This window comes from Phyllosticta citribraziliensis, assembly GCF_038025025.1.
Source record: "Phyllosticta citribraziliensis strain CPC 17464 chromosome Unknown J3D65scaffold_2, whole genome shotgun sequence".
Classification (NCBI taxonomy): domain Eukaryota; kingdom Fungi; phylum Ascomycota; class Dothideomycetes; order Botryosphaeriales; family Phyllostictaceae; genus Phyllosticta; species Phyllosticta citribraziliensis.
Window position 1 is genome coordinate 69946 of NW_027117339.1, and position 23511 is coordinate 93456.

Here is a 23511-nt window from a genome sequence, read left to right on the forward strand (position 1 = left end):
CGCTGCGGGCAGCGAAAGCCCCTGTGGCGCACCCGCGCTATTCTTGCCCTCGTCGTCCTCCGTCCTCCCAAGATGGGTCGGGTCTGGGGAAGTCGGTCGGCCGCCGCTAGCTAGACTTTGGCCCGCAGGATTCTGGGGAAACCCAAGCCTCCAAGTCTTGACGCTCGTGGCTTTCACATGCCAGATCAGATGAAAGCGCTGATTTTCTTTGTTTACTTCTCGCTCTGCCCGCGACACCCATCCGCTCGCTCACTCCACTCGACTGACTCGACTCTGCCTCGCCAGCCTCGACTCGCGGACGGTTTGCCATTATCCTGAGCAAACGTAATGATTGCGAGCAAGTGCCAAGAGCAGCATCATAGGGTTGCGTCACTGGCCTGTGGTCAAGCATTCAGCAGCGACTCAGGCGCCTGCGGTTATCCAGCGCGACGACGTCAGGGACAAAAGGCCCTTTTTGCAAGGGAAAGTTCCGCGACTCTGGGCCAGACTCTTGGTCTCGCAAAAAGCAATTCAGTTGCCGACATCATCGGCGCCCCCAGGAGACACGCAAGCGGGCAGGGCAGTGCGGCCATGGCCCAGCTCCGGCGTCTGATTAGCGGCACCAGGCATTGCGTGATGGGATCGAGCATTGCCAAAATCACCAATTGCTTTTGCCGGCCACGGCGGCGACCTGTGGTACTCGCTCCACTGGCGGTACATGGCCTGGCAATCAGTTAGTAACATGCTTTCGATCCGTCTCCTGCAAGCCTGCTCGACCATCCCTCGCAGATTTACGACAGCATAACGTTGGATCGACGAGGGGATGCGCCTCCCGCCAACCTTGATTTGAAAGAGAAACCCATGCCGCCAGGACCCGGCCCAGCGGCGACGAGCGCACGTCGGCACCTGCTGTCGCGAGATGCGAACACCTCGAGCAGCCGACACGAAGCCATGACGGCCTCGACTGGTGGTGCAGATGGATGGTCTACGTCAGTCAGATGCAAGGCGTGGCGACTGGATTGTTGATTGTGGGGTCCCCACATTCCGCTAGCGGCTCTCCCTGCACCGAGCCGAGCATTGCAACAAACACCAACTTATCGTCGCGCTGCACGCCCAGCTGGATGTGATAAGGAATCGACTCATCATCACAATGCCAGGATGCCCGGCGCCATTCCTGTCCATCGGGCGATACCGGTACCTGCGTTATCATCACTCTACTCCACACCAGCTAGCACTATTGCTCCGCCCACGACACGTACGAAACGCTTTTGCTGCCCCGGCCTCTGCCCTACCCGCCGCGCCGTCGCTCTCCTGACACCGATCCTTCAGGGCGAACGGGACGAACGCGTGCGTGCATGCCCAGCATGTGAAAGTCTTTTTTTGCTCTCCCTTTCGACTCAACTGTTGCATGTGACAGCGCCAATGAAGAAAAAAATATTTTGGGGCATCCCCAACAAGGGAAAAAGGAAACAATCCAGCCCAGAGGTCTGGAGCATGGCGGGCAAGGACTCAAGGTTCCAGCCAGCCAGCCAGCCTGTGATCCTTTTTTCCGTCTGCTTGTCTCTTCTCAATCACCAGCGCCTGGTCACCTACCGAGCCTACCAGCCGGGCGCTCTGCTCGCCATTTGCTGGACCTGAGTCCGGCAGAGACCACTTGTCCTCCTCGACCAATCCGTCGTATCCATGGCATCCCATGGCATCCGCGGCATCACAGGGGCTTGTGTGGCTGGCGCAGCCTCCCAGGCTGCAGATAAGATTGAAGCCTGTCGCGGGACGATAGCAGCACTTGCGCCTCGTCTCGCGGATGATCCGGTGGGCACTCAAATTCGAGCGCTACCGTGCGACCGGTAAGATGATACCATAGTCGATGTTCTCGATGTGTCCTCCCGCCCGCACCCTCCTGCCTCATCGGGCGCTTCCGACGGGCTTTGATTACATGTATCTGATTACATTTTGCATTGTCTACTTGTGTAGTAGCGCAGAACGGAGACCGAGACATAGTCAATTGTCGTGACTAGACTGGAGAGGTAGGTACGAGGAACCAAGTACCCAGCAACTCTGATAACCATCGGGCACACCGAGCAGAGCCAACTGAATGCCGATATCGCGATTGGCGTCGTCCAGCACCTCACCGTCGACGAACCATTCGACGCGGAAGAAGCGCCAAACATGTGATGATGGTACATATTTACGTACGCTCGCTCGCGCCAACCGTCTGTTTTTGAATTTACTGCCTCTGCGTTTCATGTCGAATGCCGACAATCGTGCCACGACCAAGCCGACGCAGAGAGACAGAGCCAACACCATCTGCCGCTTCCGGTATTCCGTACAGTACCCAGACCGACGACCAGCTGGCATCAACGATCGATTGCCCACACCCCGAGTCGATGTACATGTCTCATGGTTTTGCTTTTTTGTCTCATCTGTCACGTCAATGATGCCATGAACGGTTCATCTCCAGTCCCAAGAGAGAGCTCTACGCCAAAATCTGGTTTCCCTATTTTTTACTTTCCCTTTTTCACCCCTCTGCCAAACAGCATACCCCGCCCCCGCCCCCGTCCCCGCTCCCGTGTCTCCATTCCCCCCATCCCCATTCCCGTCCTCCGCATCCATCCCTTCCTCGTTAGTCGGTCAGTCCACCCCCACGTCTTGGGTTTCCCGTGGGGTAGGTACAACACGGTACAACGCAAACCCCCTAATCCCTCCAATTCTTCCACCGCTTTCTCTTGTTCTTTTCCTTTGCTCCCCGACCGTCGGCCATTGAAAACCGACAATCGACAATCGACAATATACCATGCCCTTTTTCGCGTTTGCATGCCCCTTCGCTACAAACGTACTGCATGGTACTGTTCTCTCCGCGAGTACCCTGCTGTCTGCTTGTAATTGTTCCGTCCTGTCCGCGCCGTCTATCTGCCGCGCCGTCTGCCGCCGCTCGTCTATTTCCTTGCCTGCCTACTCATCCGTCCACCTACTTCTAGATCCCGTTCCGCCGCGCAGCGCGGCTCGTTGTGTCGCTCGCCCCGCGCCGTCTCGCCCGCTTCCCCGGCTTGGCTTGGCGTGGCTTGGCGTGGCTTTGCAAGTGTTATCAAGGCATACATGCTTGTATGCATGGATACTGCTGTGGCGGCTTTTTGGCAAAGAGGCAGGGCAGCAGGAGAGCTGGCGGGGAGGCGAGCGGCTGGCTGGTACGCGTGCATATGTGCGTGTGATAGGCGGGTTGTTTGGGCACTGTGTAAATGAATGGACAGGTAAGTGATTGAGAAGGTAGCAAATATGGTGCGACGGATGTTTGTGTGCTACTGAGCGTCGACGGTGCGGTTGAGTAGATGCGTTGGTGGAGTACAGAGGGTGTGTGATGGTTGCTACTGCTGCGTGCGTGTCGTCGAGGCTGTGAACAGGTGGGGAGAAAGAAAGTCCTGATCCAGAGCGAGTGGACGGTTGAGGGAGTTGATGGCAGCACTCGGAGAGGAGGGAGGTAGGTAGGTGAAATATCAAACTACAGTCAAAGGTTTCCTGCCCTCCTCTTCTTTCCCACTGCTTCTCCATCTCACTCAATTGGCAGCCTCTGGACCTTTTCTCTTTCTTTCTCTCTTTGCCCTTTGTATTTTTCATAAGCCGTATCAACTCATTTCAGCTGCCCCTTTTCCCCGTCATTTATTCACCGTTGCCGTTGCCCATGTTGAACAAATCATGAAATTCTACCAATATTTCCTCTCTATACATCGAAAACCCCATGCGGCTTTCTCTTTTCCTTCCCCCTTTCCTGTTCAAAACACACGCCACAGAGCCCATCAATGGCAAAGCAGTCGTCAGCCTCTTCTTCTTCGCCGCGCAGCAGCACCACCACCACGATCATCAGCATCGCCCCCCTCTATCCGTCCGTCTGTCCGTCACTGAGCCGCTTCCTGCCACCCAGACATCTTCCGGCACGGAGGCGGACGAACCTGCCTCGCCGAAAAGAAAAGGAGAGAAGAGAAGGGAAGAGAAAAGAAAAAGGAGAGGAAAGGGGAACCTCTATGTATATGGTGGCTGGCCGCAAACGTGCGCATTCGAAGTCCAAGCTATCACCTGCCCCGGTCCAACAGACCGTCGTGAGATGCTGAGCACGCGTACTTGATCAGTGATGCTGCCGCTCTTCAACGCGTTGCTCCTGTCAAATGACTGAAATGAGCCGCGCTGCTGCGACTGTTTGACGCCTTCGTTCCTGGGGCTTCCATTATTCTTTTTCGCTTTTCTCCTGCTTCCTCTCTTTTCTCCTCTCATGCGTTGCTGCCATCCGACACTATACTCACGACATTGGCGTGGGGTGGTGTTGTGTAGATGGATGTGGTTGTTGGTAGCTGCCGCTGTCGCCGCTGCTAATGCCATACACAGTGCGGCGAAGCAATTGAATGTCGATTGACAGGATGAGAGGAAGCAGAGTGATCTAGCAGGAAGGTCAATCGGAGACTGCGTCAGACATCCCAGTCAGTCCAGCTACATGCCATACTCACTCGCGTCAGCACCTCTCTGCCGCACAAATTTCCATGCGTTCATTGGATTTTTTCTATCTCCTATCAACTCGTCAGCCTGACTGTAAGTCAGCCAGTCCGTCAGTCAAATGTGCAGTCACTCCACTTCTTTCCGCCCGCAACGAACGCCACGAGACCACGATTCCAAGATACGAAATGGCCACGTGCATGTCATCTTCCCATCATCCCATGCTCGTCTTGGAGTACAGCAGCAACCAACAGTAATGAACCCACCAACCGACCAGCCAGCAAACCAAGCAACCAACCAGCAGACACGCGGATAGACAGCGTGAACAACGTACCAACCTACCCACCTACCAACCTACCAACCCATTGGGCTAGACAGGCAGATAGACAGACCGACGAAGGGACAGCCGTCTTGGTGCAGACCGCAGACGGAATACTCAAGAAACGCGGACGCGGTTTTTCTGGCGCATTTTCACAAATGATTCTGATTCTATTTTTGGCTGCCGTGGGACGAAGAAAGGAAGGAACACCTTCCGTGTTTTCCCTTCCATTCGTGGTGAGCACTGGCTTATTGGTGCTATATTACCCATGATTTGATGAAGAAGTGCTGCTGCTAACATGAACGGGCTGGCTGGCTGGTTGTCTGGCTCCTCGCAGAACCAGACGGCGAGAGTGCTGGAGGCGATGGGTTTAGTCTATAAAGTAGAGCAGAGCAGGGCAGAGAAGCGTCCGTCCGTCTAGGCGTGGGTGCAGTCAGTGATGCGGTCGAAATGAAAGACTCTAGCCGGATCGAGTAGCAGAAAAATTGGACCAAGGCATGTTGTGTTAAGTCGGAAGCAAGAGCTGATCGATTTCTGGCCGTTCATTGACCCCAGGAGAGCAGCAGCACATCACGATGCACCACGGCGCAGGCATGAAGCCTATTTGCTTCATATACGATTTGATTCAACAGACTGATCCGAGAGAGGCTTGCAAACGACGACGACACAAAGCGACCATCACCACACCACAGCAGCGACATCTACTGCCTACAGTCGTTGGCCGTAAAAGTCGGCGTGCGTGGGGCGTGCATGCGTGCCACAATCTGACAACTCCCTTCTCCCTTCCTCATTCTTCGTTCTTCTTGCTTCTGAAGTGCGTCGCCTAGTCCTTCAGGCCGTTCCTGTTCTTGAGCTCGGTGAACAGCTCGACGTACTTCTTCTCGGCCTCATCGGGCGAGGTGCCCTTGTCTGCCTCCTCCTGCCACGCCCGCTTCATGGCCTTCTTCTGTAGGTGGGCGGTGTGTTAGCATCGTGTGTGTGTTTTGAAAAGCGACAGCGACGGGGAACGCATCATCCCTCGACGTGTGGGGACTCTGGCGGTGGCCGTCGAGGAGAGACGTGAAAGATGGGCTGTTTGAATATGACGACGGGACCAGCCAGCCATCCATCCAGCAAGCAAATCAAGCACCGCCCAAGGAGATCGAACGACGTACCGCAAACTCGGTGAAGCCAGGGTTGGGCGCGTCCTTGACGTTGTAGCCGCGGGCAATCTTGGCGTATGCGTACAGCTGTAGCGAAAAGACGTCAGTCGAGCCGTCCGCGTGTCAAAAGGAGAAGCAGTAGCAGCAGCTGCTGCGTTCTGGAGGAGTGGATGACGCACCTGGAGCTGCTCGCTCTGCGAGGCGTCCTTGAGCTTGCCGGCCGTCTGGAAGGCCTGGCGGAACTCTTCGCCGGTCTGGCGGGGGTCGTCCTTGAACTGGTCGGCCATGATGTGTGTGATGTTGTTGTACGGTAGAGAGGGTGTGTGCAAAGGGTTGTGGTGAGAGTGACGGAAGGTGGTGAGAGCTGAGCTGAGAGTTAGTTGAGAGAGGCGAGGATCTGATCTGTTGGCCCGCCGGCAGCAAGCAGGTGTGGGGTTAGCGGGGCACGCTGAAGCTCTGGCGTCATGAGCGACCCAACAAACATGTCATCCCCGGCTGTCAGCAGCATGTGAACGACCAGACAAGCCACAATCCACCTCACCTGCTCAGCGCTCGCTCCCATTGCACTGGGCTGTCGAATTGGTCACACTCCATGCTGGCTGGCTTCATGGTCGCTCCAGGTCGGCGCCGTGCGTGCAGAGAAGAGACCTGCAGAGCTTGCATTCCGACGACGAACCTGCCAGGACAGCAGGGCAGTTTTGAGAATGCGGTCGGCCACTTTGAACAGGATGTCTCCGACGAAGGATCGATTCTCAGGTCGTGGCTGTTTTGCTATGTAGGACTGACTCACAGAGCATTTATTGTCTGTCCGCGTACTCCACCCATCCTGAGGGTTGAAAGCTGCTCTCCTTGAAGCTCTCACATCATCGCTCGAATGGCACACTATGTCTAGGGCCAGGAGATGGCAGCGTGCGGCGCTGACAACCCTCCTCGTCTGTTCCCGATATTTCCGTACTCAGACTGCAGAGACTTCCTAAAAGATGACAGCCCAGCCCAGCCTCAGGAACATTAGATCAAAGGTGGGAAACACATTGCACGCGGCACACGGCACTTGGGAAACTAGGATCACGGGCGAGAGAGAAGAGACAAGAGAAGAGCTTGCGTGAGCCAAAATACCTACGATCCAACCCGCAGTACGATACGACGACAACCACTCAATCCCACATTTTCTCTGTCCAAGTGATTGCTGTTGGAAAAAGATCGCGGCGCACATGCCTGCTGCTTGCCTCTCACTCCCTCTGCTTCAGTCGCCCACTCCACAGCCTTGCCCACATACCTCAACACGCAGAACTTACAACTTGGGCTTGCTTGCCTCGAGCAGCTCCGCGCCCGCACCCGCAATCGCCAACCGGCCCGTCTCCTTGACCTTGACCTGGAAGACGACCGTCTTGCCCACCTTCCACATCTCGGTCCGGAGCGTCTCGCCCGGGATGACGGTGCCGGCAAAGCGCACCTTGATGTTGCGGTACGGGCCGAACGTGTTGAGGATGTGCTTGCCCGCAATGCCAAACGAGCACAGCCCGTGCAGGATGGGCTCCTTGAAGCCGCCCACCTTGCTGAACTCAGGGTCGATGTGCAACGGGTTGCGGTCGCCGCTGAGCCGGTACAGCGCCGCTTGCTCGTCCGTCGTCTTCTCCTCGACGACCACGTCCGGGCTGTTTTCCTTGCCCTTGGGCGGCGCGTGCACCGCCGTCGCCGCGCCCCGGTTGGTTCCCTTCTTGGGCCCGCCGAAGCCACCGGATCCGCGGATCACGACGGCCGATTCGTTGTAAAAGACTTCCTCGCCCGTCTCCTTGATGGTCGTGATGGAGCCGTACGACACGACGGCCGACTTGCCCTTGTCGACGACTTCGACGAGGAACGGCGTCGCGACGAGCGTGGCGGCCGTCGGGATCGGGTACTTGCGGATCTCGAGGAATTGCTCGCCGTGCAGCAGCATCATTGGCGAGAAGTTGGGCACAATTTCGTCCCAGGAAAAGGGGAGCACGGCGTTGAAGGGCGGAATCACACCAAAGGTGGGGACAGGGCCAAAGGAGTCGTGGTTTTCGTACACGAGGTGGAGATCCGTACGCTTGGCACCAATTCCGAGGTCTAAAAGAGTCAGACACGGTGTAGAGAAGATATACAACCAACTTACTGTAGAGGATGACGTCCCGGTCGTCGTAGGGGAACTCGGTACCCTGTCCCTTGGTCTTCTTCGCAACTTCAATGGCTTGGAGAATTTCGTTGCCCTCGCCTCCAGACTCTGACGCTGTAATTTGGTTATTAAAGATCCAAAGCTGGGGAATGGCGGATTGATGGTTGAGTAAACGGGTATACATTGAAGCTATTCACAAAATGTGCCAAAGAGGAAAGATGCGCCGCAAGATTGCCAAGCTAAAGCTTCGACTTACCCGCCGCTCCGCCAGAACGGTTGTTCATGTTGGCCATGATGCTCTTGAGACCGTCATTTCCGTCCTCGGGGTGGTCCGCACGACCGTCGTCGAAGTTGATAATCTTCTGCCATACTCCCTTTACGGCCTCTGGGGTAAGGGGGACGTCGACCGGGAAGCCGTGGCCTCCGCTGCGTTGCCATCTGGTGCGTGCTTGCCAACCAGAGCCGACTTCAAAGAGACCGCCAGTCGGGGGGTCAGGGACCTTGTCAGAGCAAAGAGCAACGACGAGCGGTGCCACGTAGTCGGGCTTGAATGCCTGGACAAGCTCCTCTGGCAAAATTGAGCGGGTCATGTTGGTTCCCGCATTCGGGGCGATGGTGTTGACAAAAATGTTGTACTTGGCTCCCTCACGCGCGAGCGCTCTGGAGAATCCGAGGATACCACACTTGGCCGCCGCGTAGTTTGCCTGGCCGAAATTGCCGTAAATTCCGGAGGTGGATGTCGTGTTCACGATACGGCCGTATTTTTGCTTGAGCATATAAGGCCATGCCGCTTTGGTCACCTTATAAGTTCCCCTGAGATGAACATTCATGACCTGATCCCACAGGCTGTCGTCCATGTTGGCAAAGGCCTTGTCGCGGAGGATACCGGCATTGTTGATGATGATGTCGATCCGGCCATAGGCGTCAATGGCAGACTTGACAACCTTTTCACCCTCCTCAGCAGAAGCCTTGTTGCCAACAGCAGCACCACCTGCGCTCTTGATTTCGTTGACAACGTTGTCGGGGTTGACGAGATCGTTGACAACCACCTTGGCACCGTGCTTGGCGAACAACAGAGCGTATGAGCGACCCAGTCCGCCACCGGCGCCAGTGATCAAGACCACCTTGTCCTTGAACTCGAGCTTCTCGGCTGGTGGGTTGGGGGGAAGCTTTTGCGCCTCTTCCAACAACTCCATGAAATTGGCGGGGCCGGTGGGGAAGCTGGGCTGCGAAAAGTCGTTGACGTCGTTCCACTTGGCGAGCACGCCTCCGGGGGTCATGGAGTCGTCGGCCTTGAGAAGACCACCCTTGGCGCGTTCCCACCGCAGCTTCGCAACATGTCCTCCGCCAACCTCGAAGATGGAACCAGTTTCCTCAGTATTCGACGAGTGTACGAGGACAGCCACGAGAGGGACTACCCAGTCCGGCTTGAGGTTCTCGAGCATGTCCGGAGGCATGACTGTTTGGGTCATGCGGCTAGCGGCGATGGGCGCAATGACATTGGCGATGATGTTATACTTGAAGCCCTCCTTGGCGAGGGTCTCGGTGAAGCCGACCTGAGCAAGTTTGGCAGCTGCAGACCGTCAGTTGGCGTCACTACCCAGGCGTCGATCAACGTACCAGAATAGTTACACTGGCCAAAGCTTCCAAACAATCCGGCGGAGGATGCGGTGTTGATGACTCGGCCGTACTTTTGCTTCCGGAAGTGTGGCCAAGCCGCTCTTGCGCACTGCCAGAGTCAATTCCAACTGTCCCATTTGCGACTACGATCCGATCCGTACCTTGTATGCGCCCTTGACGTGCACCTGGTTGATCAAGTCCCAGTCTTGGTCGCTCATGTTCTTGAAGCTCACGTCGCGAAGGATTCCGGCATTGTTCAGCAGCACGTCGATGCGCCCAAAAGCCTTGATGGCGGTTTCGATAATCTTGTCGCCATTCTCGACGCTGTCGTAATTTGCGACGGCCTTGCCACCGGCCTTTACGATTTCATCAACGACGACGTCTGCGGCCTGAGGAGTTCACATGTCAGTCTCGGGGACCGAGAAGCGGTGGGAGATGACAGCTGCCAAACGCACCTTTGTCGAAGTGCCTTCGCCCTTGAAAGATCCGCCCAGGTCGTTGACGACAACGTTTGCGCCGCGGCTGCCAAAGAAGGTCGCGTATGCCTTGCCGAGACCGCCGCCAGCACCGGTGACGACAACGGTCTGGCCGTCGAACCGCAGCTTATCAGCCATGGTGGGGAGAGAAGAGTGGGAGACAAAGAGGCTGTGACGACGCTAGCTTGCGCTCAGATGCGATAGAGGGGTCGAGTAGGGGAGAAGAGGGAGAGAATGGAGAGGAGATCAAGTCTGTGGAGGGTATCGAGGAGTAGTATGCATGTTCCTGGAGCAAAGCCGAGCTCTAGACGGCTAACGTCGTCAGTGAGCCTCGGTAATGATCCGGCCCGCGCAGCCATTGGTCGACCCGTGGGGCTCCCGGATTTTGCGGGCAAGGTGCACGTGCCACCTTGGGGTAGCCCAACACTTGGCACTTCACATGCGCGCTAGAGACTACACCATTCTGCCAGCCATGATTGTCGACGACAAATCTGACCACGTTGTTCCTTTTCTGCTCCGTCTGCTTGACCGGCACCGCAATGCTCCGCGCCCGGCTGGAGAGCCTGTCCGCCCCTTTGTCGTCGGCCTGAACGGCGTGCAAGGCGCGGGGAAGACGACACTGGTATGCTCCACTGTAACCACCAAGAGTCTAAGACCCTCAATTCTCACTCTGCGACCAGGTCTCGGCTCTCCAACGCACCCTCCGCTCTCCGCCATACTCACTGCCCACCGCCGTCATCTCCATTGACGAATTCTACCTCACTCACGCCGACCAAGAGCGCCTGGCCGCCTCTGACTCATCCAACCCTCTCATCCAGCACCGCGGACAGCCGTCGACCCACGATCTGCCTCTGGCACGCGACACTCTTGCTGCTTTGTGCAATCGCCGCTCCAACGTTCCCATCCCCGTATATGACAAGTCGGCCTTCAATGGTGCGGGGGACCGTGCGCCCAAGGCCCAGTGGGAGGTGGTGAACGAGGGCGAGGAGAGTGTCGACTTCATCCTGCTCGAGGGCTGGTGTGTCGGATTCCGCGCGCTGGAAGACGGAGATCTGGAGCAGAAGTGGAGCGAAGCCAAAGACAAGGCTGAGCGCCATGGCGAAGCGTACAAGGGCCGCCTGGGCAAGGAGCGCTCGGAGCATGTGAGGTTCGTCAATGACAAGCTGAAGGATTATGACGAGTTGACAAAGTAAGTTCGTTTTGTCGATCGTGGTGCGTGACAACAGAGATCGGTGGTTGTGTCACGACCCCGCCTCGTACTGACAGCCGGGCTGGGTTTTTACCGCCAGATGCTGACCCTGCCCGCAAGCATATTTGATGCCTTTGTATTTATCGACGCCGAGGACACGCAGTACGTCTATGACTGGCGTCTGCAGCAAGAGCGTGCCCTGCGCGCTGACAAGGGCACTGGCATGACGGATGACCAAGTCATCAACTTTGTCAATGGATGTACGTGCCGTGTGACCTCCCTACCCTCGCTCAATATTGACAACTGCAAAGATTATCCTGCATACGAGCTTTACTCCGAAACTCTTCGTCAAGGCGCTCTCCCGGGAAAACAGGGAGTTCAGCTGAACTTGACTGTGGGTAAGGACCGCCGTGTCAAGCATGTCGAGGTTCGCTAGGCTTCTCAGGTTCCGACTCTGACCAGGCAAACGATGTGCTGATCAGCCACTGTAAATACATGTAAGTAAGCATTGAGGGGGTGGATTTCGGCTACCTACCAAATAGATGCTAGAATGACTTCTGAGCGAATTCGACGCATCTCGTCATTGTGACAAGAACCAAACACCTTCTGGAGAAACAGCTTCGATTGTTGAATCAGGTCCACCGGGAAGACATGGTATGAAAGCCTTGATACGAAGTGGGAGTGAGAGAGACAAAATAAGTCCGCCCAGTCAAGCACAGCCAAAAGTGATGCCCCAGACGACCGTGTTTCGGTTTGGGTCCGAGGTGATTTTGCCGTCCTTCATCCCACCATCTATTGCGCCGATCATACCACAAAAAAGAGGAGGCCGTAATCCTAGTGAAGCGCTGGGACAGACACTCCGGGCGCCACATTCGATATACAGTAGCCATGTGCCACATGTGGACATTACTTGATCTCCCTCCTCCCAGCACGTCTAAATGTCTACCTCCAGGATAACGACAAGAAGCTTCATCCGCCCTCGTACTTGCAGACGCGAAGCAAGCCACTGTTGCAAGAGCGACACTTGGCCCACCCAGCATCATCTTGGCCGCTACAACCGCCGCGCCCCTCTTTGAATGCTAATCACTTATCAGCCAGAACAAGAGCAAGCCAACAGGCCCAGTCAGCAAGCAAGTCAGAAGAAGCTTTAAAGTTGCAACACAAAAGACGGCAAACTCGAAACTCGTGCCCTGGCCAGCACATGGCGCACGCCGAAAAAGTGGAATCTACAGAGCAATAAAGTAAATAAACAACCAACGCCCTAACCTACACCACGCCAGCAGGTGGTCCAGCCAAAGAGTCTAGACTCTGTTGACGGAAGTCCCCGCCCCGCCGTTGGCAACAACCCTACCTACCTTGCAACTTACCTCACCGAACCGTCCTTTGCCAGTCATCGAAACCAACACATTGATACGCACGCATACAAACTCCGTCACAGGAAACCCACGATAAACAGTCTGAACTACCTATCAGCCAACTAGCAAGAAAGCAAGCAACGAAGAAGCACCACCACAAACTCTCCCCACAACTCCTATCATCCCTGCTCAAGCCACGGCAAGCAGCCAGACAGCGTCCTCCCTACCTCACTCAAACAAATTTCGCGCCTGTCCATCCACCTGATTGGCCGCCCTCGCTGCCTTTTTCGCAAAAATCAGAAGCGTAAATGTATTTTAGTGAGACAGGGATCCTCCCCAATCTATTCTCGACGCCATGCCGAGGCAATGTGGGCAGCATTCGGTGTACAGTGAGATGCTGGCCTGCGCTGTTTGTTCGTGTATGAATGAGGTTGCTGCCTGTGTTGACCATGGGTTGGGGTGTTGTTTGTTGGCGGCGGGTTTGTAGTCAGTGAACAGCGGCAATGCTGGATGCTGGCTTTACTGCTGCTGCTGGTTTTACTGCTGCTGTTGCTGCTGCTGGCAAGAAGCTCGCTCACTGTTCCCGTGCTTCGTGCCCGTTTTGGTTGCTCGTGCGGTCCGAGGCCGAACCCGCGAAGCAGTTAACTTACGCAGAGCAAGCAAGCAAGCATGCGTGCATGGATGGAAGCTACGGATCCTAGAAACCACGTAGAGGCGCCCGCCCGAGAGACCGCCAATCCAGTACAAGGCAAGGCAGAAGGAAAGGACTGGGGCTGGATTGGGTTAGTATGGCGCGCTCGCTCGCTCACTCACTCACTTGCTCATGTAGAGTGAGTGAGTGAGTGAGTGGGTGGCTGGCTGAACAAGTTACTCACCGGTATGGAGGGGGTATTCACCCTATTTCGCCCGTTGTATTGTAGCAGGCAAAAAGACTGGCGGAGTCCGGCGCCCCTCTTTGTCTATATGTGTCTCTGTCCGCCGCCACCGCCGCCGTCGCCCCCGCGCCACTGCGATGCTTGCGGTGCGGCAGAGGTTGTTGCGGTCCACTGCGCCGACGGCGAGTACTGCTGCAGAGATCGAGGGTTCCAGACGCTTCATGGTCGTGGTGGAGGGGAGAGTCGCGTCCAATTCCAAGCGCCCGTGTACTCTATGCAGACTGATGGCGCCATCACCAATCAACGCACCAGAAGCGCGAATGGTGCGCACGACGTGGTGTTGGCGTTCTAGTCCGTAGTCTTCTTCACGCCGATCGGCACCGCCACCGAGCCATCCATCGGCATGGATGCGAGCGTGCCCGCCGTCCCGGTCGCTTGGGAGCCGTGGTAGCCAAGGAAGCGGGTGCGTTGCAGGTGAAATCAAAACGGGGCGTGGCTAGTCTGCTGGCCGGTCGGGGTGGCTGGCTGGCTGGTCAGGTGGAACCACTGGGTGCTGGGTCTGAGACGGAGACAGGCGGTGGTGAGGGAGGTAGAATGTCGAGTCGGCTGTCGGGTGCTGGGTTGTCGGCGGCGGCGACTCAGGCGTGCCGACTCCATGGTGTCTCGATGTGTGAGCTGTGTGTTTTGATGTGAGTAGGGGGGAAATACCGAGCACGAGGAAGGGGAGGGAGGAGAGACAGCAGAGGGAGGAGGCATGTGCAGAGCAGGCATGGATTCGGGCGGCCAGGGTCAAATGGTACATTGCAATGCTGTACTCGTAAAACATTCTTCCACTGCTCACGCCTTTACAGATCAGCCTGTCGAGATTCATCTTGCTACCATTGTCGGCGCACAGAAGCATCGTTCGTGGCATGACTGCTGTGCTCGTGTCTCCCTTGCTTTCGCGTCGAGCCTGGTCAAGCCTGTGTTCCGCCGTGTCCCTGACCTACCTCCCGCATGTACGTATATATGTCTCTGCGCCACCAGCTCATCAAGATCCAGATCTTTCATGCAGCGTCTTGGTTCTTTCCGTTGTTGGCCAGCTGGCTGTGTAGGTGCATATGCCGCGCGGCCTGTCTCGATCGCTCCTGTTGTGCTGCTTCCTCCGTCGCTGGAGCTGACGACTTCTGTCGAATAGTACGCCATACGTCGTCCCAAGACTAAATTTTGTTCCACTCAAGTCGTCGTGTACCGACTCGCTCCAAAAGGCCGGCGTTGTAGTCGCTAAGCAGTGGAACAGCCAACAGACCTGTCTGTGAAGATCGTGTTCAAATTGAGGACGAGGGAGATCGAGTAATGGATTCATTCAAGGTCGGCATGGTAATAATGGATCTGTATAGATTGGAAGCGAGAAAGGCCGCCGACGTTGCAAAGTTGAAGCGGCAGAGCGGAGAGGCGGAGAGAGAGCGATGTCGAGAATCCGCTCGGTGCGCGAACCACTTACTCATTGTACCCTTTGTGCAGCTCCTCAACGCGCGAGACCATGCGAAAACCCTTTCGAGCATGGTACACCTCCTTCTGATCATGTTGGCAAGGCATGAAGCCGTCCTTCATTGTTGTTGCAATCGAAGGCTGGGTTGAAGGGCGGGGCAGACAAGACGTGTAGGTATCGCAGTGACCGTCTCGTGGATTCTGCGGCAGTTGCCGTTCATCGAACCGCTTCAGTAGAGATCCAATTGTGCTCAGTGAGGCATGAGCTGTGTGGGGTGGTCGCACAGCCTGTTGTTGTAGGTCTGCACTGACCGCGAGAATCCTCCATCGTCGGCATCACGGCTGTGCGCCCATCACAAGTGTCTCCGACAGGTCAAAAACAATATTGCTGCGGCGTAGCATACGTAATGGCGAGCGGGGTCCATCGTGGATCTATCGGGGATGGCGGAGTCGTTGTTTCTGCTCCACTCTGGCGACCTCCTTGTATCTTCCGTCGCAGTCTGACGATATGAAGCAGCAGTCGAACAGATTCGACAGAGCTAACAGCGTCCGTGGTGTCACCATGGAGGAAGGTGACAGCATGGTGGGCGAACACAGATGGGCTTCTCGGGGAGCATATGGAGGAGGTCGAAGCGGGAAAATTTGCGTCGTTGATGAGGATGGATCGAGCTAGTGTCGGACTTGGTGGAGGCTCTCATCGGCAAAGACTTCAAATGGGGTAGATGGAAGTTCTTCTCCGTCACTGAAGCCGAAGCTGAGAGAGGTAGCTGCTTGTTGTGGTGCGGAGGGCCCGGGATCAGCAGTGGGTAGCGAAAGGGGTCAGGTTCAGGGCGCCGTCCAAGCCTTTCCAGGCATCAAGTCCACCCTCTGCTTCAACAAAAGCGAATCCTGCTTCATAACAGGACAACTGTCATATCAAACATGTCGAATTGCGTCCAAAGTTTCCTCTTGACGCACTTCCGAACAAAAAAATCCAGTGGCAGCGCTCCGGCGTGGCACAGAAGGACTGCACTGTGGGTATAGACTGCAGGTCTTGATTGTTGAAGACGTTCTCGTCGATTCCTCCGACCTGCAGACAATCACTCGTCATTCCATCTCGATGGGCAGGTTCTGTGCGTCGAAAACGACGCTCCGTAGATACGGACTGATGGCAGACCAGCTGTGATGAGGCCCAACCATGTAAGAAAGCTGAGCGTGAAACAGAGCTCCAAATGTACTCGTCAGCTTCGTCAACAACGACAAGACTTCGTTGAGACTCGGTTGTCTCGGACCTGAAAAACAATGCTAGTGTACGCCACTTGCTCTGATGCCCAGGCGTCCGCATATTCGCGCTTATTCCACTCGTATCTGCCACTGCAGAGGTGGAGTGTGGGGCGCATCCTGTAGAGCACAACACCGTGCCGCTTGCCATTCCGAACTCAAGAGTAATCTCCTCTGATTGCCCGAAAAGAATGCCTCTGCATGTCCGGATATTCTGGAGAGCCTCATTTCGAGTTCATGTCCGAGCCTATGGCCTCAGGCCAGGTTGCTGAAGATGACCAAGCCGGGAATCTGCCAGATGATTCCTCAATGCTAGCCTACCGGACGGCAAGGGGAAGTCGGTCCGCATCCGAACCTAGGCCATTCTGTCGGACGTCGCTTGTGATCTCCCCTCTGACTTTGTTGATACGCGGTGGTGTCCAAGGGGACCTGAAAAGTAAAACCCATCTACCAGTGATCGCGAGCAAGTACGAAGGCCGCTTACAGCTGTATTTGTGGCCTGCATATCCACGCAAAATCTTGGACATTGGACATAATTTGGTTGTCGAAGTCTCCACGGTGACGGAGACACTTTCTGACCTCGGCGATCTTGAACGCATGCCCTCCTTTGCTTCAGACAGCCAGAGCAAGATGGCGTGCGAAAAACTCTGACAGGGGATTCTGACGACGTGGCGATGTGAATATTGGGGTCTGCATGTCGAAACTCGCGGCATTCTACTGTCTTTGGCTCCAGCCATGGCTCGGGCGGAGCGGTTGGATATACGATGTTTGGCTGCATGCGCCATAAGCCATCCCCGCCATTACAAGCGTCATTTGATGGGAGGTCGATCGATGTTCCAAAAGATTTCAACAGACCTTGGGCTGTGATGGCGACGGTGGTTGTGTCCATACGCATCGGGCGCGGCGTTGGCCGCACCGTACAGCAAGGCCTTGTCGACAAGGCAAAAGTGCCTCCGAGCGGTGGAGGGATTGGCCAAACACGGCTTTCAACCGGCCAACAAAGGCATATTGCACCAGGCCTGATCAAGACAACATTGTCAGCACATGAAAGATGCCCTAGCTGTTGATATTACGGCAACTTCGCGTTGCAAAGGCTTGAAAGGCGTCGCGGTAGTGACAGCGCTTCACAAAATGAGGCTCGGGAGAGACGCATAAATTTTGAACGCGTCCCGAGCCCGTGTCTTCGGGATTGACCGTTGAAAAGCCCTATCGGACTGCGTAGACCACTGCCTGGTCTTGTCTCACATGCAGTAAGGGCAATATGTAAGGCCAGTCCGCGTCATTCTAGAATCTCATTGTAACGGCCCCAGGTCCGGGGCTTGCTCTGTTGATTGCTGAGAGGTGATCGACGAGATTTTCGATGACCAGCCACCAAATTCTCCCAGACTAGCAGCAGCTCCAAGCAGATTCTCTGCGACCATGCACCAGCAACAAAAATTGGTGTGATGTTTACAGTGGCGGACTCGTAGAATGGGGCTTCCCGTTGCCGAAACCTTGTAACAGCTCACAAGCTGCCCCTGGTTCGAGTTCAATTTCCCGATGACGTCCGTCAGCCGTTGAAACTTCACGCGACGGTCAAGGAAAATAATTATGTCCGTGATCCCGGTTGCATGTGGATACATGGTTCTGTCGGGCATGCGGAAATTCAGCTGTAAGGATTGGTCGTTTTTTTCCCGCGCCTGCTGGACACGGCGGCCTTTGTCCAACGACTTACATGAATCCTGACCAATGGAACTGCTTCCACAAGTATTGACTCCTCCGGTCAGCTTCGCAATGGATGCGGAGCCTGCAGGCTTGGACGAAGATCGACAAAGTCTGGAGCCCATGGTCGATTAATTGGCGTTAATTTTCCAGACGTGTGCGACCTAAGACGCGAAAACGAGGAGCCCGTGTCCGAATTTGGTCCCGATGCCAGCCAACTCATCCTTCTTCGAAGCATCGTCATTTGGACGATGCTCACGACTCCTTGGCTTTGTCATTGGTCTGCTGCCATCAGAGCATGTCTCATTCGCTGAAGTTGCACCAAGAAGCAGCCGCGGTGGGTTTTCTGCTGCCAGAAGTTGCAAGGGTCGACATTATATGGGTCCTCCTTAGCCCCATAGTGGAGAGGAGAGTTGATTAGCACTGTGTTCGTCAGCATCTTGCGCAATAACGACGAGTAAGTGGCCTCTCAAGCGCTGAAGTGAGGACAGCATCCTGAGTTGACGACTTTCTCCTAGCGCTCGTGGTGCTAGCTGCCCGGACTTTGTGTAACACGACGCACATGATCCTAATGCTCCTGTTTGCTTGGTCGAAGAATTCGGAGTACTTGTGTTCTTGCGGGGCTTTCCGGCGGCCGCTGCGTTGGGGAATCGTGTCCGCTCTGAAGCCCACCCACCCTATCCCGAGCAAATGGTAAAGCCCTGAATGTTCCAACCTGGTTCTGGGAATCCCTAGACAACTGCGTCGTACAAAGAGCCGCCACATTAGTTCAGGACACACATTGAAGGCGTTGCTTGAGGAGGAAATCAGAATGTCAGACACGGCTTCGGGCGAATACTTCGAAATCCTCGAGCTGCACGACCGAGAATTCCAGAAACTTTCGGTCGAAAGTCAAATATACTGTGTACCAGTGGACGCGGTATGTATTCGAGTCCCTAGGCCTGTCGAAAAGGTTAAACCGCGGTGGATTGGTTCAGGTGGATTGGCAGGGAGAGGCTAAAGTGGCGGTGGTGCTTCTCATGGGCGAGCCAAGCTAATACCCGCACAGCTCGAAGAACAGAGGCTCGAGAATCAACATCAAGTCCTGCGCTACCTTTTCGACGACCGACTCTTTTTTCCTCCCATCAAATGTCCTCGAAGGGTTTTGGATTGCGGATACGGCCGCGGCCACTGGGCACTGGACATGGCTCTGAACTACCCGCAAAGCGAGGTGAGTTTTCAAGGAACTGACGGGCGGCGACTCGACTAGGTTGGTCTGAGACGACTGCGAATAGTGGCGGCGGTCCATTCGCACAAGCATCCGGCCAAATTGTCGTGTTCGGTACCATCGGCGGCTTCAAACTGAGACTAACTGTAGCGCTGACAGGTGACGGCAATTGATCTCTACCCAGCCCCAGAGCTGCCAGATGACCAGCCTGACAATCTCGAATGCGAAGTTTGGGACCTCAACGAGCCGCTTGTGCCGAGCTACAAGCCAAACACCTATGACTTGATCCACTCCCGATTCGTGGCCCCTGGGATCAAAAAGCACCGCTGGCCTGGATACATGAGGGATATGTGTCGTCTTCTCAGGCCCGGTGGATGGGTCCAGACTGTCGAGTTGTACTATATCATCCAGTCGGATAGTGGCCTGTTGACAGACGGCCATGCGCTGATGCACTGGTCCAATGGGTACCGATACAGCATGGACAGCGATCGAGATCCTCGGGCTGGGCGCAACTTGGGCCAGTTGATGCGGAATGCAGGGCTGGCAGACATCCACGAAGTGACATATCCGCTGCCGATTGGGGGATGGTCAACTGGTGAGTTGGTGCAGTCTTCTCAAAGACCATTGCCTAGATTCTGCCACCCACGAGGCAATCTTTTCCTGCTCTCCGCTGACAATCCATGTCTTAGATCCCAAAATGCGCCACGTCGGCGAATTGAACCTTAAGAACTTTGGCGCGATGCTCGATTCGCTTGCCGTCTGGCCTTTTGTCGAAAAATTGAAATGGTCCAAGGAGCAAGTTGCGGCTCTCACGTGCAAGGCCCGGGAAGAGGCAAAGGACACTCGCTTAAAGCTGTATATGCCACTGTGAGTTTAAGGATCCCTCCAGATGATTGAGGTGGTGTCTGACTTGTTTCAAAGAACGGTTGTGTGGGGAAGAAGACGATCCTGACGTTTGCACGGCCATGTGCGGCGTTTGGGCAGCTTTTCAGCATGGCGAATTGACGACAACTTCCGGTCACTGCATTCTTCTTCCACTGATCAGCCATGTCCATGGCTGGCACCATTTCTCAAAAAAAAAAAAAAAATACTTTGTAATGCAAGGCATCCTCACCACAATGCATCGGGAGCATCGCCTCGGCTGCGGCTCAGCTTCCAGGCTCTGCGCAGCCAGCGAGGGTCTGTTTCGGACAGGCGGCGATGAAATCAACAGGATGGCGAAGAAGAGAGACGCCCCAAGAATGCAGGAGTCGGCGGTGGAAGCCGAGAGGCGAGAGTCTGGGCAGTGGTGAGTGGAGTCCTGAGGAACGGATGCAGTGCGGATAAGGTTTGGGGATTTTCTCATAGTGTACCAAGCGGCCGGCGAAGGCGCAAAGACAAAGCCATGATCTGGAAGGGGAATGAGCCGCAGCGACAGTTGATCCTTCCCTTGCGCTACAGACGACTGCGTTGGCCTTTACCAGGTTAATGGCGTGAAGGATGCAAAGCGTTCGCCGCCGCCGATTCTGCTCAACCACCACACCTCACCACCTCGGCGACGCTCATTTCTCGGCTCACTGCTCTCAACCACGCGCAGCCATCGTCATCAGAGACGCCGCTGTGCACGCTTTTCCCGCATCAGACTCGCCCAAGTCCAGCATTGCTTGAACTGGAACCGCCTGCAGCCACGTGATGGCCACCTCTCTTCCTGACTGACTGTGCTGTCTGCCTCAGAGCATGTCATCAAGACTGCGTGCCACCGTGCGTAAACAGCATGCCATCTGTTTCACAACAGAATTGCCCGCGTCGCTGCTGTCCACCTCACCGGAGGCGATTGTGGGTTTCACAAGGTCCAGCGCTGTTCGCCCAGCTCACCAACGCAGTCCATGTCGTCAGAGCCACGCCTGAAAAGAAGCTTCTTCAACTCTACCGTACTCTTTTTTCTTTAAAACCTCAGCCGGAAGCTTAGCAGAGGGCATGCAGCCTTGCGAACAGGCAAAATCGTCATCACGTGATGGCCAGCGACGCCAAATGGCCCTGCATGAACAAACAACTGACCCAAGACCGACGCATGGCGATGGAAGGCCCCGCTCCGCCCATGGCCACCGCTTTTTGGGCACAATTGATGGCCACGTTGAGGCCAAACACGCGCCCAAAGCTGTCTGTCGAAGCTGTAGAACGTTCCCTGCAGATTCCCTCTCCACCAGTTCGGCAACCGAATCAAGCTTTTTTAATCTGTTAGCCGTATCGGGTGAGCCGAGCCAGCGCCACAGCAGTCGCTGCTTGCCCGGGATCTGGCGCAGCCGCCTCGTCACGGACAATGCTCTCTGGACAAGGTCATTTTCTCCGCCTCGACATGGCAAACAAGCCTTTCGGGCTGCTGCCACAGGGACGCTAAGGCGCCTGCTCCGCACTTGTTTAGCCTGTGTTGGGAAACATGGCACTGGTTTGCTCCCTCTCCCCAAATGCTTCGTGCGCCTGATTACGAACACCGCCCCGCGCCTAAACACCTGCCTACAGCAGCTCACCTACACAGCATCACCGGATCAATAGCTCGCTCACCGTACTTGCGTATGACCTGAGGGTAGCATTTTGCTGCAGACTCGCAAATGCCGGATGCAAGTCAGGTAAGTCAGAGTTGCGGGGGCATTCCCAGCTATAAACACGGCACGACGCGGGAAGCCATGATACTTTTTAAAGTTCTTGTGAATGGACTCAGTGCTGTCAAGTACAGCTAGCCACCTACTTTTCTAATAGCAAGAGTATTTGAGCTCTTGCACCCCTTTGTACTGCTTCTGCAGAGGCGGGCTCCTTTGCCATACCCCACATCCCTCTTTCCCATCTCTCAGAATGCTGGTGCCTCTCATTGGCCCGCTGTTTGGCACCCTCCTGGTCTCCTCCGTCCAGGCACAAACATTTCCACCTCCTGCATTGCCAGGCACGACGTCATGGGACCTCAAGAACTTCAAGTCATTGGTTTCTTTTGGTAACAGTTATACGGACGAAGGCCGTCTGAGGTACTTGGAAGAGCATGACGGACAAGTGCCGCCAGTCGGATGGATTGGGCCAGTGGTATGGCCGCCTTTTTCTTTAACTAGACAACCCGAAACTGATGCAATCGCAGAGAAGCGATACCTACTCAGGAGGACAGACCTGGCCGCGCTATGTGAATTATTACACTGGTGCCAAATCCTACAACTACGCCGTGGGTGGTGCCGTCTGCTCCAACAAACAAGTGACGCGCTTCTACGACAAAATCAATGGATCCTACCCGGACGTCGAAGGTTATGAGATTCCAGCATTCATTGCCGACAAAAACTTCAAAGACCCGGCAAATGGAGCCCCTGTACTCGACATTCCCGCCGAAGAAACCGTCTACTCCATGTGGGTCGGCACCAACGATGTGGGCGCCAATGCGTTCTTGACCGACTCGCAGGCGCCTGACCTGACTCTCGTCGACTATCTTCAGTGCGTGTACAACCAGTTCGACAGGTTGTATGTCGAGGGTGGCCGCTACTTTGTTCTGATGAACCTGATTCCGCTCCAACTGGCACCCATCTATGCGCTGCCCAACAAGGGCGGCATCGGCAAGTCGCAAAACATGACGGAGACCAGCTACCGCATGAAGGAGCAGGTCAACTTGTTGAACAACAATGCCAAGTTCCAAACGCCGTACGAGTCGCTGCTCGCAAGAAGATACCCGGGAGCGAGGTGGGCGCTCTTCGACATGTACAGTTTGGTACGTCATTTTCTCCTGAATTTTGCATCATTTCCCCGGGTGGTCTTGACGCCGCTTCAATTGTGTTTCAAGTCCAACTCCTCGCACTCTACCACACTTTTTGTCATACCCGACTCCTGCCAAGAGACATCCCCCCAACCCGTTTTTACATTGCCCCATTCGAACGGAATTTTGTCATGCGTCCAAAATGGTTCTCCTTTTACCCTTTCCCAAACTGATTTCTTCTCAGATCACCGATATCTACGTCAACCCGGCCTCCTATCTCAACGGCACAGCGCCCCTGAACGTTGAAGGCTACATCACCGCCAACCTATCCATGTCGCCTTCGGATAAGGACTCCTATCTCTGGTACGACAGCCTGCACCCGTCGGAGCAAACGGACCGCATCATCGCCCGCGAGTTTGTTGGTGTCGTGCGGGGCGGCAGCAGATGGGCCACCTACTGGTAATGGGGCATGGAATGGGAATGTGGAGGTTTAAGCGAGGAGATATTCCACCAACGACGCCCACGAAGATCCGGGGAAAAGAGGGGAAAGAATTGGAGAGGCTGCAAAAGGAGGGCGAACGACGTTCGCCTCGCCGTGC

At 55.5% G+C, this 23511-nt stretch overlaps 6 protein-coding genes across 6 annotated transcripts; 3 read left to right on the forward strand and 3 right to left on the reverse strand.

Annotated features, from left to right (window-relative positions):
* Positions 1-2731: 2731 nt before the first annotated feature.
* On the reverse strand, positions 2732-3627 carry J3D65DRAFT_612067 (uncharacterized protein; the record flags this gene model as incomplete). The annotated part of the gene is made up of 1 exon (XM_066798985.1): positions 2732-3627. A coding segment is annotated over exon 1 (656 nt), but the record flags the coding sequence as incomplete, so codon positions are not given.
* A 1697-nt stretch (positions 3628-5324) lies between these two features.
* On the reverse strand, positions 5325-6358 carry J3D65DRAFT_192735 (diazepam-binding inhibitor). The gene is made up of 3 exons (XM_066794361.1): positions 6099-6358; positions 5932-6006; positions 5325-5723 (listed from the first exon to the last, which is right to left on the reverse strand). Exons 1-3 carry the CDS (start codon positions 6204-6206, stop codon positions 5601-5603), a joined length of 306 nt encoding a protein of 101 aa, XP_066658238.1. The 5' UTR covers positions 6207-6358; the 3' UTR covers positions 5325-5600.
* Positions 6359-7004: 646 nt separating this feature from the next.
* Positions 7005-10428, reverse strand: J3D65DRAFT_612076 (peroxisomal hydratase-dehydrogenase-epimerase). Its single transcript, XM_066798986.1, has 6 exons — positions 10132-10428; positions 9838-10065; positions 9677-9785; positions 8313-9629; positions 8057-8170; positions 7005-8010 (listed from the first exon to the last, which is right to left on the reverse strand). Exons 1-6 carry the CDS (start codon positions 10288-10290, stop codon positions 7211-7213), a joined length of 2727 nt encoding a protein of 908 aa, XP_066658239.1. The 5' UTR covers positions 10291-10428; the 3' UTR covers positions 7005-7210.
* Positions 10429-10624: 196 nt separating this feature from the next.
* J3D65DRAFT_664392 (P-loop containing nucleoside triphosphate hydrolase protein) lies at positions 10625-11777 on the forward strand (the record flags this gene model as incomplete). Its single annotated transcript, XM_066802735.1, has 4 exons — positions 10625-10774; positions 10833-11341; positions 11462-11601; positions 11653-11777. The coding sequence occupies 4 exons, from the start codon at positions 10625-10627 to the stop codon at positions 11775-11777; spliced, it is 924 nt and encodes a 307-aa protein (XP_066658240.1).
* A 6663-nt stretch (positions 11778-18440) lies between these two features.
* J3D65DRAFT_193415 (S-adenosyl-L-methionine-dependent methyltransferase) lies at positions 18441-20640 on the forward strand. The gene is made up of 6 exons (XM_066794362.1): positions 18441-18459; positions 18521-18921; positions 19051-19212; positions 19369-19804; positions 19899-20076; positions 20131-20640. The coding sequence occupies exons 2-6, from the start codon at positions 18814-18816 to the stop codon at positions 20159-20161; spliced, it is 915 nt and encodes a 304-aa protein (XP_066658241.1). The 5' UTR covers positions 18441-18459; positions 18521-18813; the 3' UTR covers positions 20162-20640.
* Positions 20641-22038: 1398 nt separating this feature from the next.
* J3D65DRAFT_664394 (GDSL lipase/acylhydrolase family protein) lies at positions 22039-23375 on the forward strand (the record flags this gene model as incomplete). Its single annotated transcript, XM_066802736.1, has 3 exons — positions 22039-22260; positions 22313-22927; positions 23157-23375. The coding sequence occupies 3 exons, from the start codon at positions 22039-22041 to the stop codon at positions 23373-23375; spliced, it is 1056 nt and encodes a 351-aa protein (XP_066658242.1).
* Positions 23376-23511: the final 136 nt, after the last annotated feature.